This window comes from Piliocolobus tephrosceles, chromosome 10, assembly GCF_002776525.5.
Source record: "Piliocolobus tephrosceles isolate RC106 chromosome 10, ASM277652v3, whole genome shotgun sequence".
NCBI classification, from domain to species: domain Eukaryota; kingdom Metazoa; phylum Chordata; class Mammalia; order Primates; family Cercopithecidae; genus Piliocolobus; species Piliocolobus tephrosceles.
The window spans coordinates 62,298,151-62,317,666 of record NC_045443.1 but is presented as its reverse complement, the minus strand read 5'-3'; the positions used below and the strand labels follow the sequence as shown (position 1 = coordinate 62,317,666).

Below are 19,516 nucleotides of genomic sequence, written 5' to 3'. Positions count from 1 at the left end.
AACCAGAGAAGTTCCATATTTACCTATAGGTTGCTACCAATAATCTGGTTTACACAAAAGATCTGCTACATAGAAAAGTTTGAAAACTGCATTTTTCCTTTCTTATGACTGCTTACAAGAATCCAAGTCTCTTCTTTCAGATTATATGTAAAATAAAAAAAAAAGAACTAAAAAAAGGTAATAGATAAGCTGCTACTGCAGTTTATATGTGCTAAACTTGATACCAATTCATCTATAATAAATTATTCCAATTTCAGACAAGCTCACTACCTTAGAGCTCTCAAAGAATTGCTATGAACAGAATACGAGGAAAATGCAATGAATCAGGAGAGAAAATTGCAGGAGAATAAATTTACTTTATCCAACAGAATGATACCTATACAACCAATAAAAGAAAATCTGCATTTGTATATTTAATCTAATATTTTAGTTAATTCATTGCTTACCTAATTCCTCTGATACTTAAGCTTTCAGGATTTTTTGTTACTATTAATGCAATAAAGAATTTGATCAACTTTATAACTATATAATATATATAAATACATATATATATATATATTACCTCTAATACAGATGGAAGACAGGAAAAAAGCCTTGATTAAATACACACGTAAAAATCAAAAATCACTCTGTATAGATAGGTAATATAAACTTCTAAAGAAAAATATTCCACAAATATAACACTGGACTTGGAAAAAGATTTTCTACTAATAACATGCTACATACATTTTTCAAAACATTTTTAGCAACTACAAAAGTTAAAACAATTACCTGCAAGCTGTGCCAATCGATCATGAAGCTTATACAATGTGTTCATCATAAGATTTTTTTCACTTTCCTAAAATTAAAAGAAGTTATTATGAAATACCCAATTCCAAGAAAAAAAAATACACCAAATAATTCTTATTCAAAACAAAAAGCAGTAAATTTAAAATCATAGAAGCCACACAATCTAAAAGACAAATTCATATTTAAGTAATGGGCACCATATTTTTAAGAAACCTTAATCTAAGACTCTATTGCTCTAAATATTCCACTTTCTGGAGAATGATTTAAAAATTGGCATAAGGTTAGTGCTAAAAAAGGTCTCACAGACAATAAACTCCATCAGTCACCAAAGCAATGTTCCCAATCCCCCTCTACACAATGTATTCTTATGTAAACTGCTCATATGAGACTGTTTTCTTCATCAAGACTGCCCTTCATGTCTTGTTTTAATCTAACTCAACCACATAAAACTAAGGGAATGAGGTGCCCCTATATAAACTTATGAACCATTAAAATGAAACAAACATTCAACAAACATCTACTAGGAGTTAAAAACTGTTCTCTCAGCAAAGCAAGAGACCCAGTGAACAAGACGGTTCCTGTTCTCAAGGACAAAAGACATTAAATGTTATATAACAACTATAGAGTAATACAGAAGATTCTCTTCCCTCCTCCTTCTGTAAATACAGAGGAAGGGAAGGAGGAAAGAGAATCTATTGAACAGAATATTTGAGTTTGGTTTCAAAGGAAAAAATAACAGATCAGCATTCTAGGCAATGAGAAAGACCCTTAGCAAGGGCATGAAGGTATGAAAGCATTGGTTATACTTCTTACATAACCAGTAGCCTAGTTTGATTCTGCAAAATACTAGAAAAGTTGTTTAGTATTAACTACCAGACAGCCTTGGACAGGAACACAGAGAGTTTGACTTCATTCTGAAAATTTAGCAGGGGAGTAAAACAGACTTGTACATCAGGAATACTATCCGGGCCAGAATGTAGAATGTACAGACTGGCCTGGAAGCAGAAATAATTGTATAAAAAGAGTCCAGATAGAGAATTATTGCAATGGTACAGCCTAAGCACCTGCCAAGTAGTCTAAAGCAACAAGACCCCCGATTTAAGAGCAATTACGATCAAGAGAGACTCACATAAATGATGGAGGAGGGTAGGTTGGGGAAGGGGTAATAGCTTATTGCACTATCTAAAATAAGTCCATGATTCATCAGGGGGCTCTGTCTTTATTATTTTCTTTCTTACTGAAGTTTCCAACAAAACAGATTTACTGGATGAACAGATTATGGAGCAAATTGAAGCAAGATATAAAAGGATGGAAAAATAACATTTATATGTCTAATAACATGCAACCTCATCCACTTATTTTGTGGTGTATGTTCAGGGACAGAAGAGAACATGTTTGCACACTATGGGTGGCATGCTTTTGTCACTGCAGCTTTAATCAGTTACACTAAGAAGAAAACTCAACAAAAGTGCCAAGATCCTACCACCAGAATAGCTGGTTTTATGTCAGATGGTTGACTGAGATAAGTTACTTATTCATTCAGTTTACTACTTGCCTTCCTATATATATATACACATATACATATACATATATATATATAGCCTCAACTTATTTTATTCAGATTCTGAATTAAGCCAGTCCTTACCTTCACATAAGAACAAAAATTCAAACTGCAAAACTTAGATATCAAAAAGTAAGAGTAGGCCGGGTGCGGTGGCTCACGTCTGTAATCCCAGCACTTTGGGAGGCCGAAGCGGGTGGATCATGAGGTCAAGAGATGGAGACCATCCTGGCCAAGATGGTGAAACCCCATCTCTACTAAAAATACGAAAAATTAGCTGAGTGTGGTGGCATGCACCTGTAGTCCCAGCTACTCAGGAGGCTGAGACGGAAGAATCACTTGAACCTGGGAGACAGAGGTTGCAGTGAGCGGAGATCAGGCCACTGTACTCCAGCCTGGCGACAGAGCAAGACTCCGTCTCAAAAAAAAAAAAAAAAAAGTAAGAGCAGGGGCTGAAACTCAGGATTCTGAAACCTAAGCATTTGTGATACATTAAACCACAAAATCATTTTTAATAAATAACTTCAACATAACAGGATGAGTAGGTGTTCCAATGATAGTGTAGCTTATGGATGTGACACATAAAACCAAGGTGAATCTAGTTAAATTTTGGGATTAAAGTAACAGAAAGTTTGTTTCTTTCTGTTTTATATGTCCTATCATACCCTTCCTCACTCCCCTTTCAAAAACAAAACAAAATTTAAACATTTGGCATCTGTCTTCTGATTACATCTTTAATAAACATAAGAGGGACCTGGGAATAAACTTTAGCTTTTGATTCACAGATATTACACAGGACTAGATAAGTACAAGCAACAACACTTAACCAGATGGAACTGATCTCATACTGGATAACACACACACTGTTAAATTCTCATACAAATAACGTAAGAACTCAGAAAGCTCAACTATAGTTTTTTACAAGAATTATCGTTCCAATGAAAATTTATTTAAGGCCGGGTGCAGTGGCTCACACCTGAAATCCCAACAGTTTCAGAGGTTGAGCCAGGAAGACTGCTTGAGCTCAGGAATTTGAGACCAGCCTGGGCAATGTGGCAAAACCCCATCTTTACAAAAAAATGCAAAATTTAACTGGGTGTGGTGGTGTGCACCTGTAGCCCCAGCTCCTCGGGAGACTGAGGTGGGAGGATAACTTGAGCCCAGGAGGTTGAGGCTGCAGTGAGTCGTGATCATGCCACTGCACTCCAGCCTGGGTGATAAAAATGAGACCTTGTCTCAAAAAATAAATAAATAAACAAACAGAGAGTTTAAATGACCATGTATATACTAGTAGGGCCTTAACTGCTATCCAAATGGTCAACTAAATTATAATCTAAATAGATGTTTATGATATATATATATATATACACACACACATACTATTTACTATCTATCTATGTATCTATCTATCTAACTATCTATCTATCTATCTATCTATCTATCTATCCATCTTTACAGTCTTGCTTTGTCACTCAGGCTGTAGTAGAGTGCAGTGGCATGATGATATATGTTGTTAAGTGAATGAATACATTTTGAGAAAGAAATAGAAAGGTTTTGGTTCAATTATCTTTCGTACAAGTACACTAAACTAGCAGTAAATCTGAAAAGTATACAAATCAACTTTTAAACTTACTTATTGGTTTACAGTTTGATTATACTCTTCTTCCATTTTGATTGCTTTTCAGATTGTCTCCTAATATTTCAGCTTAATGTCTAACTACTGGCTTCCCTAATCATTCTGCAAACTAGTTAAAGTTCCACAAGTAAATACATAAAATAAGCTTTCGAATAATCTTTCATTAAATAAAGGCAATTTTATAATTTGAATTAGCTACTTTATAATTGTCTGTTTTAGTAAGGGCCAGATTATTGTTTTTCATTTTAGAGGGAGAAAAATCTATAGGGTGACTCTATCCAATTTTCTCATATATTGTCACTATTAAATATTTCCCTCTTCAATCCTCAGCCAATTTTCTCTTCAAGGATATTTTTAACTGTTTGCATTATGTCTTTGATTAAATAATAATGAATTTTAACACTTGTGATATGGTTTGGCTCTGTGTCCCCACCCAAATCTTACCTTGAATTATAATAATCCCCACGTGTTTTGGGAGGTAGTGGTGGGAGGTAACTGAATCATGCATGGGGTGGGTTTTTTTCCCATGCTATTCTCGTGATGAATAGTGAATAAGTCTCATGAGATCCGATGGTTTTATAAAGGGGAGTTGCCCTACATATAATACTCTGTTGCCTGCCACGAGGTAAGATATGACTTTCACCTTCTGCCATGATTGTGAGGCCTCCCCAGCTGAACTGTGAGTCAATTAAACCTCTTTCCTTTATAAATTACCCAGTCTCAGTATATCTTTATTAGCAGTGGGAGAAGAGACTAATAAAATTTGGCAAGGGGCCCTGTACAGAATGAGCATTTAATATAAGTAAACAGCCACTACCACTATCTTCATTATAATTATTACTATTATTCAGAAGTTCAGAACTTCAGTTTCCTCCTTGGGGAAAATTAAACAGAAAAAATAGTCTTCTATTTCCAATGTTCAGTAAGTATACTGTATCAAATTTAAATTATGACACTATAGCACTGTTATACTTAATAATGCAACTGAAAAAGCCAACTTTGTTTTAAACAATTATCACCACAATAGAATATTACTAATTATTTCAGAGCTCCACTTTAACAACAGAAAGTAATATTCTATGGATGTGATTACACATTATTACACATCCTTCAGTACAACAAATAATGTTTTCTATGCAAGTCTATATAACAGTTCCTATAATTAAAAATTAACAACTAATTACAAGCTTAAACATCTTAATCTCTGAAGTCTCTGTAATGATGGGTAAGTGAAAAATATTTTTACATAAATAAGATTTAGGTTAAAATTAGTACTATAGCACTCTTTAAAAAATTAAAGAAATAGCCTGAAGGATATGCTGTCTTTCTAAGTCCTTTTGATGGTCGAATAGGCATGCCAATATGCAGAAGATCCAAAGAGATAAAATGAGGGCAAAACGGACAAAAACTGCTAAGGTATCCAGCAACTACAGGCAATAGGCATACTTTTAAGTGTAAGACAAGATCCACTGATGATATGCCACTCCCATTTTACTTGGCAGTTGTCTTTTACAGTAAAGTGATAAACAGTTCAGCTCTTAAGAGAAAATCTGTGTCAGATTTAATTATACTACAGTTAAGGAACACTCAGAATAAGAAAGCCTATTGTTTTAGACTAAAATAACCCTAAAATTACTATTTTTTAGTTGATAAAACCTATTGTTTTAGATTAAAATAACTTTAAAATTACTTTTTTTAGTTGATAGTATTCTAATGCTTTTATCATATAAAACATGACATGAAATTATCAGCATTATGATCATTTACTTACTTGTATTTCTCCAAATGTTTCACCAAAGGGGTTTTCTACTATCAAGGAAAGAAAAAAAGAGAAGTATTAGCATCACTTAAGAATTAAAATCCCCCAAACAAACTCTCTGAAATGCCAGCATGTACTTTGCTAAAACTGGATACAAATATGCAAACCAAATGTAAACAAACTGGTGATAATAAAGGTTGGGGAAGTAATTTTTCAGACTTATACTTATCATTCTCACTCTGAATTAGTGGTTTTCCTCATAATCATTGAGATCAGGTGCTCTGGTGTCACAGAAGCTGAGTTCAAGTCCCAGCTCCACCTCTACCACTTATTAGTAATGTCTCCTTGAACTAACATCTAATTAGCTACTTTAAATTGTAGTTTCTTCTTTAAAGGAGTATGGATAACAATGATACCTACCTTATACAGTTGTTGTCAGGATTAAATGAGATAAACAAGATAAAATGTTTGACACAGTGTCAAGCACTTAATATGCACTCAAAACACACTATTCATTATTATTACTGTTAATGACTATATAATTTGTTTCCACCTTAACTTGATTTCACTTCAAAATATAGAGTAAGAAGCAGTTAACTACTGAAAGAAATCTATAAGATGCTTTAAAACTGAATAATTCATTTAGAATTCTGACTTCTAATGATTTTTTTAAATCCACCTTCCTAATCCTTGCTAACATCTGAAAAAGTGGCAAGAAAAAAAAATACAGATCGAAGTAACTAAGCATTAAGTCTCAGTATTAAACAATTCCAAATGTCCAATAAAATATTACATAATAAGGAAAGGATTTACCACTTTCCATCCAACCCCTATGCCCCTCCTTCACCTCTAAATTAAGATACAAAAATGTTTATGGGTGAATATGTAGCACCTCTCAGGGTTTTTATTCAGAGTCTTCTCCTTATCATTTTGTTTATTTTAATATCACATACAAAAATATTCAAAGCTTTCAGATACCTGTAAACTTGTATATTTTATATAGACTATATATCGGTATAATCCAGGTTACGACTAAGACTAACTAAGACTAACTGATCTCACAAAGTAGTTCACACTGACCAGGTTTCCTTTCTGAGATGCTTTTCTATTTTTATTTGAGAAAACAGGAAGTCCCATAGGAACCAGGAACTGCCTGATTCTAAGAAAGTTCATGTGAGACCAGCTTAACAAGGTACAATAAAAGAGCAAGGAAAAAAAAAATGCATCCTGTTATCATCATAAGGGATCTTGCTAATGGATTTTTAAATGATGTTTCTCTATACATCAAAGGGTTTTAATGTTGGGAAAGAAAAAGTTTTGAAAGACATTACAGAAAATCAAAAGTACTCAAAAGGGGAATACGGAGAAGAAATAATATAGCTTCAAGATTAAATAAAATGTTAATGATCAGAACACATGGACTCAAAAGATACCCTTTTTAATAATATGAATTTTTCAATGTAAACATTGAATAGCTATTATTTAGCTCAATATACTACCAAAAAAATGCCTTGTCATTTGGCCAAATGACAATAAATTAGCCAAACAATACGAAGTTTAAGAAGTATTTGCTCTTTATAAGAACAATTCTTAAAAATGTAAGTGTGCAGTTCCAAAAACCAAGTTTTAATGTCTATGAAGAAAAGCCATGCTAGTATTGCTTTTTTGATTATACGCAAAATTACTTTTTGTTAAGACTATCAAATGGAAAATCAGCTCTGTGAGTAGCTCCATAAAAGCATAACTGTAAATTATGAATGTTCACCAGACTGCTCTACTGTGGGCTTCTCAAGACAGGGAGTGTGTTATACACATGTGCATGCCCAGAACCAAGCATAGTACTGGACACACAGTTAGTGCTTGAAAAATGCTGGTAGTGCTATCTAGGCACTCTTCTTTATTTCACTTTACGCTTTAACACTGAAGCAAAAGTGTTAAATTCTGCAGGAAGCTGGAGGAGGGTATGTTCTGAGCTACTAAGAAGGGAGAGGGATAGGATAACACAGAAAGCTGAAGAGGAGGAAAACAATTTTGCTGAAAATATTGCTCTGCCTCTAGTATCCTTCTAGATTTCTGCCTTTTGCCTTGTAGTCTAAAATACCTGGAGTATAACATACCTAAAAAAGCCAAGAGTATACTTTCCGCCCAACAAAACTTCTGTTAAATTTTTTTTCCCAAAATGCTCATGATAATCGCCACCTATTAAATGAACAGAGACCTATTAACAACAGCAGAAGTAAAACATGTCCTTGGGGTTAAGTTTTTACAGGAAAACACCACCCCAAAACAGCAACTCTAACAAATTAAAAGCCCTCAAAGTTTTCAAAGTATCTTTACACATTTTTTTCTTTCCCCAAATCATTTCAGTATTTCTTTTTTTTTTTTTTTTTTGAGACGGAGTCTCGCTCTGTCACCCAGGCTGGAGTGCAGTGGCCGGATCTCAGCTCACTGCAAGCTCCGCCTCCCGGGTTCACGCCATTCTCCTGCCTCAGCCTCCCAAGTAGCTGGGACTACAGGCGCCGCCACCTCACCCGGCTAGTTTTTTGTATTTTTAGTAGAGACGGGGTTTCACCGTGTTAGCCAGGATGGTCTCGATCTCCTGACCTCGTGATCCTCCCGTCTCAGCCTCCCAAAGTGCTGGGATTACAGGCTTGAGCCACCACGCCCGGCCTATTTCTAAAATCACACCAATATCTTCTATCACATTCAAATTACCTAGTCTTTAATCGAAACAACACATACTGTTACCCCTAGTGAAAATATATAATACCCTATCCCAATTAGGTAACTGAAGAGAAGAAACCTTGTTTCAAAAGCATCCCACAGCAAAAATTTGCCACTTCATTTATTATTCAGTCAACTAGGGAGAGAAAACTAGGGAGGGACCTGAGAGTGAATTACAGCTCTTATCTCTTATCCTAGAGCAAAGATAATGAGGAGATGGTACTTCAAAATTTACTCTTTCATCCCCTAAAGGCAAAGCCATGAAGCCATTTTTGATCTGTTGTCCTCCTTTAACCCTACAATCCCAACAGCCTCTCACTATTGCTTTTTTGGACCTTTCTTCTTCAATACTTTAGTTCAGATTATTTCAAGCCTCAAATATACCAAACTTTTCTTTGTAAATGTCCTTAATATTTTGACTTCTTTTCCCTTTAAACTATTCTAATAACTGTAAAAATCAAATTCCTTCAATGTTTCATTAGAACCCTCAAAATTTTCCAATGGTTTCTAATCACACTTTGTTGCAAGGAACAAATTCTTATCTTGTGATAATTGCTTATAAGATATACAATGCTTCTCCTCCAAATCCCTCCCTCCACACCCCAACAATTCCAAAAATGTTACTAGTTTTACTGGTCTTTTCTCAAATGTAAACAGGTTTCCATTCTCCTACATAGAAATAAAATTTATCATCTGTTATGAATTCTCAGATAAAAAGGAAAAACTTCCGAACACATCTATACTTTTATAAACTTCAAAGTATATGCTTTCCTAGCTTAAGAGTCCCAAGCATTTGGAGAATAAATGATATGCTACTTATGACTCAGGAAAACAGACAATAGTACATCCAGGATGCTTTCCTACGCTTTCTTTGGGTCAACACAGCCAGCTTCAGTCTGCCATGACAATTTTTTGTTCTGTATACATGGAACCACTGTCAATTATAGCACACAAAAATATTCTCTCAGAAGAGTGGGCATTTGATCTTTCTGGTCTTCTTTAAGCCTGAATGTTTTCTCCATTCTGCCTTTAAGGTTCAGTTTGCAGCTATGCTACAACCATGAAGGATGCCTAATCACTGCAGTTTATCGTGACCTCCCTCTCAGAATCCCCCTTCTCAGAATCTCAGTAATTTACTACCTTTCATCATGATTTCAATATTTGGTGTTCAACTCCTTACCCCCAGCCCCAACAAGACTGCAGTATCGCCACGTATCTCAATGCCTTTGCAGATACTGGGTACTATGCACATGCTAAACAAACAGAAACTTGAGGGCATACTACAGTCTCCGAGATGAGTAGTTTCGTCAATGCCAGAAAAGTACTAGTCTTGATCACTACAACCCTCTTCTTTGAATAAAAAGGAAATTATGTTTATTGAGCTCCTAATATGCACCAGGAATAATGCTGCTGCCATGTACTCAAGAGGTACCTCATTTCATCCTCATAACACTACCATTCAGAGTAGATATTAGCCCCATTTTCGCTGACAGAAATATTGAGACTCGTTGAGGTTAAGTTGCTTCCTTGAGGTAAACAGTTTAATAAGTTGGGATTCAAAAATATGAGACTCAAACCTATTTATGTCTGACTCCAAAGCCTACATAACTCTCATCATAGAAATAACTATAGAAAATAAAACATCAGTTTTATATAAAGAAAGCATGCTCTAAAACTTTAAAATTTTGAATCATTAATTTGGTTATTTATATAATGCATCAAAAATGACAAAAATGGGGATATGGGGGGAAAACACTACTGTTGAAAAATACATTTTCTCTTAGATGAGGAAAAAATTCTCTTCAAAACAGATTCTCCAATTGTAGTCTAGGGAGGTATTTTCCATGATATATAAAAATATAAAGTATTCCATGACTTCCATGGACAGAATTATTCACTCCCCTTCTCTCTGAGGCCATGGCACTCTGTTCATATGACTACTACAGAGTGTACCACATGGCATCAGTTTAAAAAAATTATAATTTCTGATTTAGTACCATACTACATCTAAATGATATTTTCATTTGGCTTCATCTTGCAACATAAAATATTCACAAACATATAAAGTGCCTACTATGTCCAGGTATTATGCTAGTTACAACAGATTTAAAAATAAATATATATAAGCCCTGTCCTCAGACATTCAGTCCTAGAGGGCAGCAATTCTACAGACAGGAGTTTTAAAGGCAGTCTCTAAAACTCCATGACCTTAAGGCTAGTGTGACCTTAAGGACAGTTTCAATAAAGTCATCTAGGCAGTTATATTCAGATGCCTGAATGTGCAGTTATCTCTCTGTATTACATCTTTATGTAAACAGACATTCAAATTCTCAAATCCCATCTTCTAGCATGAATAGTGTCAGCACCGCATAATTTTATGTGAAGAAAGCAAAGGGGTTTGGGTGAGGGGGAACGTTTCCAACAGCTGCAAAACATTGCACCTGTGTGGCAAACAGTTCTGCATTTCACTATTATCCAGACCAATCTAAAAATGGACAGGATGAACAAGGCAGGACATGTTTTTGCAACACAGCATTTTGCCCATTTGTTTTCTGAAAGTTCTCTGATTGTTTCATGGCTTTATTAAATAGATGGTCATTCTAGATGACAGGAACAGTTCACTTGATGTATACTTAACACATGAATATTGAGTTTACATAATCAAAATAGGAAAAGTTTTATGGACAAAATTATCTATTACTGTCTTCCATAAAACTTGCCTAAGGTAAACTCTTGTACCACCACCCTTGTATTCATTAATAACCTTTCAATTGTAATCCCATCTATTGATCTAAATTTTGATATACAAACCTAGATGGGGATAATCAGATATAGAGAAGGGAAAGGGCAAGAACACAAAAGCTTCTCCATTTCTGCCTTCTGCTCTCCTACAGAACTCCCAATTTTCACCTGTCCTTGTTTGAGAGGCAAAAATCCCATGCTGTTTTCAAATAAACTATGCTTAAAAATAACAAAGTACACACTGATTTTGTAAAAAAAAAAAAAAAAAAAAAAAAAGACCTTTAAACATTGCTATCAAAGTACTAAGAATATAAAGAAAACTGAAAACAATGTGTCTAAGGAAGTAAAAGGTCAAAACTCAGAGTCAAATTTTCCATTATCCTTATTACTTAGCTGGTTCTTAGTCTTTATATATGATAAAAAAAAAAAAAAATTATGGTCTCTTTCAACCTTGTAATCATCTGAAAGTCTCACACTTGCTCAACATAAAAATGAAGATTTTGGGGGGGGGGGGGACTGATATCAGACTGATATGGTTAGGGTCTGTGTCCCCATCTAAATCTAATCTCAAATTGTAATCCCCATGTGTTGAGGGAGGGACCTGGTGGGAGGTGATTGGATCATGGAGGCAGTTTCCCCCATGCTGTTCTTGTGATAGTGAGTTCTCATGAGATCAGATGGTTTTATAAGCAGCTCTTCCCCATCTGCATTGTCTCTCTCCTGCCACCTCCTGAAAAAGGTACTTGCTTCTGCTTCTCCTTCTGCCATTATTGCAAATTTCCTGAGGCCTTCCCAGCCTTGCAGAACTGTGAGTCAATTAAACCTCTTTCTTTTATAAATTACCCAGTCTTGGGTATTTCTTTATAGCAGTGTGAGAATAGACTAATACAGAGACTATAACTGAAATTACTTACATTTACTCAAGCACTAATTCCACGTTATAACTGTACCCTCAGTTTGAGATCTCTGTAACAAAAGCTGTAAGAAAGACTTCTAACCACAGGCTTTTCAACAAGTCTTTATGAAGTATATTCTGGCAAGGTGTGGAGAAAAAGGAATGCTTTTACACTATTGGTGGGAGTGTAAATTAGTTCAACCATTGTGGAAGACAGTGTGACGATTCCCCAAAGATCTAGAGGTGGAAATATCATTTGACCCACTAATCAATTACTGAATATACCCAAAGGAATAGAAATCATTCTATTATAAAGATACATGCACACATATGTTCACTGCAGCACTATTTGCAAGAGCAAAGACATGGAATCAACCTAAATGCCCATCAATGAGGGACTGGATAAAGAAAATGTGGTACATATACACCATGCAATACTATCAGCCATAAAAAGGAACAAGATCATGTCCTTTGCAAGGACATGTAAAGAGCTGGAGGCCATTATTCTCAGCAAACTAATACGAGAACAGAAAACCAAACACTCTATGTTCTCACTTATAAGTTGGAGCTGAAAGATGAGAACACACAGGCACATGCAAGGGAAAGACCCATACTGGGACTTATCAGAGGGTTGGGTGGGGTGAGGGAGAGCATTAGGAAGAATAGCTAATGGATACTGGCCTTAATACCTGGGTTGACAGAATGATCGGCGCAGCAAATCACCATGGCACACATTTATGTAACAAACCTGTGCATCCTGCACACGTACCCCTGAAATTAAAAAAAATAAAAATGAAGAAAAAAAGTGGCAGTTTCTAGCTACGGATGACATTAAGTCTTACTTTGAACATCAATAGTTCAAATGCACTAATTAAAACATGAGTGTGGATAACAAAACAAGACCCAAGTATAAGTTGTCTGTAAGAAATCCACCTCAAATGTAAAGACACATGTAGATTAAAAGTAAAAATATGGAGAAGTTATACCACGCTAACACTAATAAAATAAAGTAAGAGTAGCTGTATTAATTTCAGATACTACAAACTTCAGGGCAAGGAAAGTTATCAGTGACAAAGAAGAGCATTACATAATGACAAAGGGGTCAATTCTCTAAGAAGATATAACAATACCTAATGTTTATGCACCTAACAAAAAAGTACCAAAATATGTGAGGCAAAAACTGATAGAAATGAAAGGAAAAACAGAAGAATCCACTAACATAGAGACTTCAACACTGCTATACCAGAAATGGTCAGATCCAGCAGGCAGAAAGTCAGTAAGCACAGGTGAACTCAACAAATCATTAATCACCTGGATATAATGAACAAAAGACTACTTCATCAAACAACAACAGAATACACAGTCTTCTCAAGCTTACATGGAATGTTCACTGAGACAGACCACATTCTGGGCCATAAAACATGCCATAACAAATTTAAAAGAGAAGTCATACAATGACTGCTCTCACACTGCAACTAAATTAAACAAGAAATCAACGGAAAGATAGCTGCAAAAATCCTAAAATACTTGGGGATTAAACAACACATTTCTAAATAACATATGGGTTTACAAAGAAATCTTGAGACACTTTAAAATATTTTGAACTAAATGAAAACAAAATGTACCAAAATTTGTGGGACACAGCAAAAGCAGTGCTTAGAGGGAAATTTATTAAATTTATGTCTAGTGTTCCACTATTGGAACGCTAAGCATGTGGGAGTTATTAATACCCTACTGCACAAGATCATTGCCAAGGCCTGATTGCTAAAATTCAAAAAATTGCAACCTAAGGCATAAATGACTTAATGAATGCATAAATTAGGAAAGAAAGACCTAATATCATTTATAAGCTTCCACTTTGGAAAATCAGGAAGAGAGTAAATTAAATTCAAAATAAACATAAGAAAGAGTAAGAATTAGAGCAGAAATCAATGAAATTAAAAAACAAGAAATCTACAGAGAAAAATCAATGAAACCAGAAGCCGGTTCCTTGAAAATGTTAATGAAATTAACAAGCGTTTAGGCAGGCTAGCTAAGAAAAAGAGAGAGGAAACCAATTACTAGTATCAGAAATAAAAGAGGACATTACTATGGATCCCACAAATATCAAAAGGATAACAAAAGAATATTGTGAACAACTCTATGCCCACAAATTTGACAACCTTGATGAAACACACCAATTCCTCAAAAAACACAATCTGTCAAAATTCACAGAAGACACAATCTGAATAGGACTATACCTATTAAAGAAACAGAATCAGTAAGGAATTACCTTCCAAAATAGAAAGCACCAGGCCAGATGGAGAATTCTTCCAAAGATTTAAGGAAAAACTTATACCACTTCTCTACAATATCTTTCAGAAGACAGTAGCAGATATGAGTTCAGCATTACCCTAATACCAAAACTAGACAAAGACATTACAAGAAAATTTCAGAATAATATCTCTCATGAATACAGATGCAAAAGTCTTCAACAAATAACAAATTCCACAGTATAACAAGAACAATATATTACAACCAAGTGGGACTTATTGCAGCTGTGCAATCTGAAAATAAATTAATGTAGTCCATATCAAGAGGCTAAAGAAAAAAACAAATCACATGATCTTATCAACAAATGCAGAAAAAGCATCTGACAAAAGGTCAATACCCAGGCCAGGCATAGTGGCTTATGCCTGTAATCCCAGCACTTTGGGAGGCTGAGGCAGCTGGATCACCTGAGGTCAGGAGTTCGAGACCAGCCTGGCCAACATGGTGAAATCCCATCTCTACTAAAAATACAAAATTAGCCAGGTGTGGTGGCACACGCTTGTAATCCCAACTACTCGGGTGGCTAAAGCAGGAGAATTCCTTGAACCTGGAAGGCTGAAGTTGCAGTGAGCCGAGATTGCACCATTGCACACCAGCCTGGGCAACAAGAGCAAAACACCATCTCAAAAAAAAAAAAAAAAAAAAAAGTTCAATACCCACGCATCAAAAACAAAAAGACAAAAAACTCTCAGTAAAATAAACTAGGAATACAAGGGAATTTCCTCAACTTGATAAAGAATATTAATACAAAACAAAAACAGAAACACCTACAGTTTACACCATGCTTAATGGTGAGAAACTCAAAGCATTCCCATTAAGATGAGCAATGAAGCAAGGATGTTTTGTCTTCTCTCACCACTGCGCTGCAACATCATACTAGAAGTCCTAGCTAATGCAATCAGAAGAGAAAGAAAAAGTACAGAGGTTGAAAGAAGAAATAAAACTTTGTTCACAGATAATATGACAATATATGTAGAAAATCTGAAAGAACTGATCAAAAAACCTCCTGGAACTAACAAGCAACCATAGCAAGGATGCAAGATGCAAGGTTAATAGACAAATTCAACTACTTTGCTATATGGCTGCAAGGAACAAGTGGTATTTAAAATTTAAAACACAATAATGTTTATATTAGCATCCTCCCAAAATGAAATAGGTAAATCTAACAAAATATGTACAAGATCTACCATAAGCAAAACTATAAGACTCTGATCAAAGACATCAAAAAGAACTAATTAAACTGAAAGATAGTTCATGTCCATGGATAAGAAAGCTCAGTATTTTATAGATGTCAGTTCTTCTCAACTTGATCTGTAAACTCAATGCAATACCAATCAAAATCCCAGCAGATTATTTTGGGGATACTTTTAAACTGATTCTAAGGTTTATATGGTAAGGCAACAGACCCAGAATAACCAACAAAATATTGAAGAACAAAGGTGGGAGACTGACAGTGTCTGACTTTAAGACTTACTCTAAAGCTACAATAATCTAGACAGTGTGGTATTGGTAAAAGAACAGACAAAAAGATCAGTGAAACAGAATAGAGAGCCCAGAAATAGACCCACATAAATACAGTCAACCGATCTTTGATAAAGGAACAAAGGCAATAAAATGGAGCAAAGATAGTTTTTTCAACAAATAATTCTGGAACACCTGGATACTCACATGCAAAAAAATTAATCTAGACACAGATCTTATACCCTTCCCAAAAATTAAGTCAAAATGGATCGCACACCTACATATCAAACACAAAACTATAAAACTCCGAGAAGATAAAAGAGAATCTAGATGACCTAGGGTTTGGCAATGACTTTTTAGATACAACACCAAACACACAATCCATGAAAGAAATGATAAGCTGACATTCACATTAAAAAATTTCTGCTCTATAAAAGACACTGTTAAGAGAATAAAAAGAGAAGCCATAGACTGTCAGGAAATATTTGCAAGACATATCTGATAAAGTACTGCTATCCAAAATATATGAAAAAAATTCAAGAAAACAAATCCTATTAAAAAATGGGCCAAAGAACTTAACAGACATCTCACCAAAGAAGGTATACAGAAAAGATGATCCACATCACATGTCATCAGAGAAATACAAATTAAAATAATGAGATACCAGGCCGAGGCGGGCAAATCACGAGGTCAGGAGATTGAGACCATCATGGCTAACACGGTGAAACCCCATCTCTACTAAAAAATTCAAGAAAAAATTAGCCAGGCGTGGTGGCAGGTGCCTGTAGTCCCAGCTACTTGGGAGGCAGAGGCAGGAGAATGGCATGAACCCGGGAGGCGGAGCTTGCAGTGAGCCGAATTTGCGCCACTGCACTCCGACAGAGCGAGACTCCATCTCAAATAAAAAAAAAAAAAAAAGAGATATCACTACATACCTATCAGAATGGCCAAAAACAAGAACAATGACATCATAAATGCAGTGAGGATATAGCACTACTACTGGTGGAGGGTCTTGACTATGAGTCATCCTGATTCTTGGTGTTTTGAACAAAGAATTGGACAAAACACACAAAGCAACAAAAGAATGAAGCAACGAAAGCACAGATTTATTGAAACAAAAGTACACTCTACAGAATGTGGCTCAAGGGCGCTGGTTACAGAATTTTCTGGGGTGTAAATACCCACTAGAGGTTTCCCACTGGTCACTTGGTTACACCCTATGTAAATGAAGTAGTGGCTCACGACCAGTCTGATTGATGGTGGAAGGTGACCAATCAGAGGCTTAAGTCACAAAGTTACACCCTTATGCAAATGAAGACTAGGCCAGTGATCAGTCTGATTGGTTCCTAGAGGGGACCAATCAAAGGTACTTTCCATTTCTCATCTGCAGTGCAGAAGGTGGCAGAGGGGTTAGGGGTGCAGGGGTTTCAAAGGGTATAGCCTCTGTTCCTTTGTTACTTGGGTGTGGAAAGTTGGGGTTTTCCTTTTGATTCAGTTCCAGGAAGTCAGTGTGAATCAGTCTTACGTTCCCTGCCTCCAGACGCTACTCTCCTGCCTCAGAACTCTCATTCGTTACTGGTAGGAATGCAAAATGGTATAGCCACTTTGGAAGACAGTTTGTTGGTTTCTTACAAAACTAAATGTAATCTTCCCACGTGATCCATTAATCATGCTCTTTGATATTTACCCAAAGGAGGTGACTTTATGTCCACAAAAAAAACCTGCACATGGACGTTTACAGCAGCCTTATTCATAATTCAATCTAAACTCTTTATAAATTGAGAACTGAAAAAGAAAAGTTCCTCTCTTTTGCAAATACCTAGAAGATTCATAGTTCCCTCTCTTTTGCAAATACCTAGAAGATTCATTGTAATGTAACAGTTTTTTTGGTTTTAGAATGATGTTTAATATAGCCTTATTTTTAGAAATTCATAAAATTTACATTAGAAATAAGATTTTATTTTTACTAAAACAATGTCAGAAACATAGCATATTGAAAAATAGCTAAAATGTAAGATCTTGTGTCTAGAAATTTTTAAAATGTGGCTGCAAATATTCATAACTTATTTTCTAAAATGCCTAACCTATTGAATTGGAGGTGATGCATCCATCAATGATTTCGTAAGTCTGGTTTCATTTATTTAAATAAAATATTACTAAATTAGAAAGTTAGATCATTAGCAAATCCAGAAAATACCAAAATAGACATTTAAGACTTTCATGAGTCTACTCCTTCCAAAGATGAATTCTGATATCTTTATAGAGCATCCACAACTCAAAAAATATTGTTTGATAGAATTATTCTTCCTGAATCTGACTAGTAACTAAAATTGAAGTCCTCATTCAAAGAAAGTTTCATCTAAGAGAAGACTCTTAGGTGTTAAGTAAATATCAACAATTTACTCTAAGATAAACTACAAAGTTGATAATGAATTCCCTGCTTCACCCCTCCCACAAAGACAAAACTAAGTCCCGGTGGCTCAAAACTCCAGAGGGAAACAGTTAAGGTGCTGCCTCTATCTAATTTGTCAGCTAAAGACACCCTTGTAGTTTACCACAATGTTGGGAAGAAAGGTAGTGGTGATAGCCCTCTGTATCCATGTGTTCTGCATTCAAGGACTCAAACAACTTGAGATCAAAGATACGTGGGGGGAAAAAAACAAAACAATAAATGCTAACAATATAACTACAAAATAATACAAATTTTAAAAACAACACAGTATAACAACCATTTACATAGCATTTACATCATATTAGGTTTTATAAATAATCTAAAGGATTTAAAGTAACAGGAAGATGTGCATGGGTTATATACAAATTCTACACAGTTTTATATGAGGGACTTGAGCATCTGTGGATTTTAGTATCTGTGGGGGTTCTGGAACCAATCCCCCATGGATACCGAGGGATTAATATACAAGGGGATCAGATTCAAATAAAGACAAAGCAATATGTCTACTTAAATTATGGGAGCTTAATATTACTATATTGCTCAACTGATCTACCTCTTAGGAGTTTCAACAGATCTCTTCCTGAAAACTACTTTTGTACATATGACACTTAAATAATTATGCTACTGCCTACTGCATGGTGACAAGTGAATAGAAAAACAAAAGCAAGTCAACTTGTAAAGGTTAGATACAAATCTATAAATAATACAAAGCATCTGTGCAATAGCTAACTTGGCACCCAAAGTAATTTATGCTAATGAATACTATAATTTATTAAACATGGTGACAGCTCACTGTAGGAAGAAATTTTAAATATTAACTGTTACACACTGGAGACTATAACAGTTCCTCTAAATTTACATTAAAAGATACAAGTAAAACTTTATTATAACAAAGTCAATTCTAAAGGAATTGTGCTAAACAAGAGTTTGGAGATCCAAAAGGGATTTGTGATGCACTGGAGATGTGCAATGCAATAAAGTAATACGAATTTCACGTACAATTAAATACAACAGGTCTTTCACTTTGTAACATTCAAAATTACAATGCATGTACTTAACATCTTCAATGTTTATCTCCAGTTTTAGTTTTGAGTGGCACAAAAACAATATGCAAATAAGAAAACTGGAGACAGCAAATGCACAGAGGAATAAAATGAGTAAGACTTAAATAATAATAGTTTCCCCTC

General features: G+C 35.1%; 1 protein-coding gene across 1 annotated transcript in view; it reads right to left on the bottom strand.

Annotated features, from left to right (window-relative positions):
- LEMD3 (LEM domain containing 3) overlaps window positions 1-19,516 on the bottom strand; it is a 79,407-nt gene that overhangs the window by 31,906 nt on the left and 27,985 nt on the right. Inside the window, exons 2-3 of the mRNA XM_023225121.1 lie at window positions 5,758-5,795; window positions 772-838 (exon numbers count right to left, since the gene is read on the bottom strand). Of these exons, the coding sequence (XP_023080889.1) occupies window positions 772-838; window positions 5,758-5,795 (105 nt within the window). The remainder of the gene's footprint in view (window positions 1-771; window positions 839-5,757; window positions 5,796-19,516) is intronic.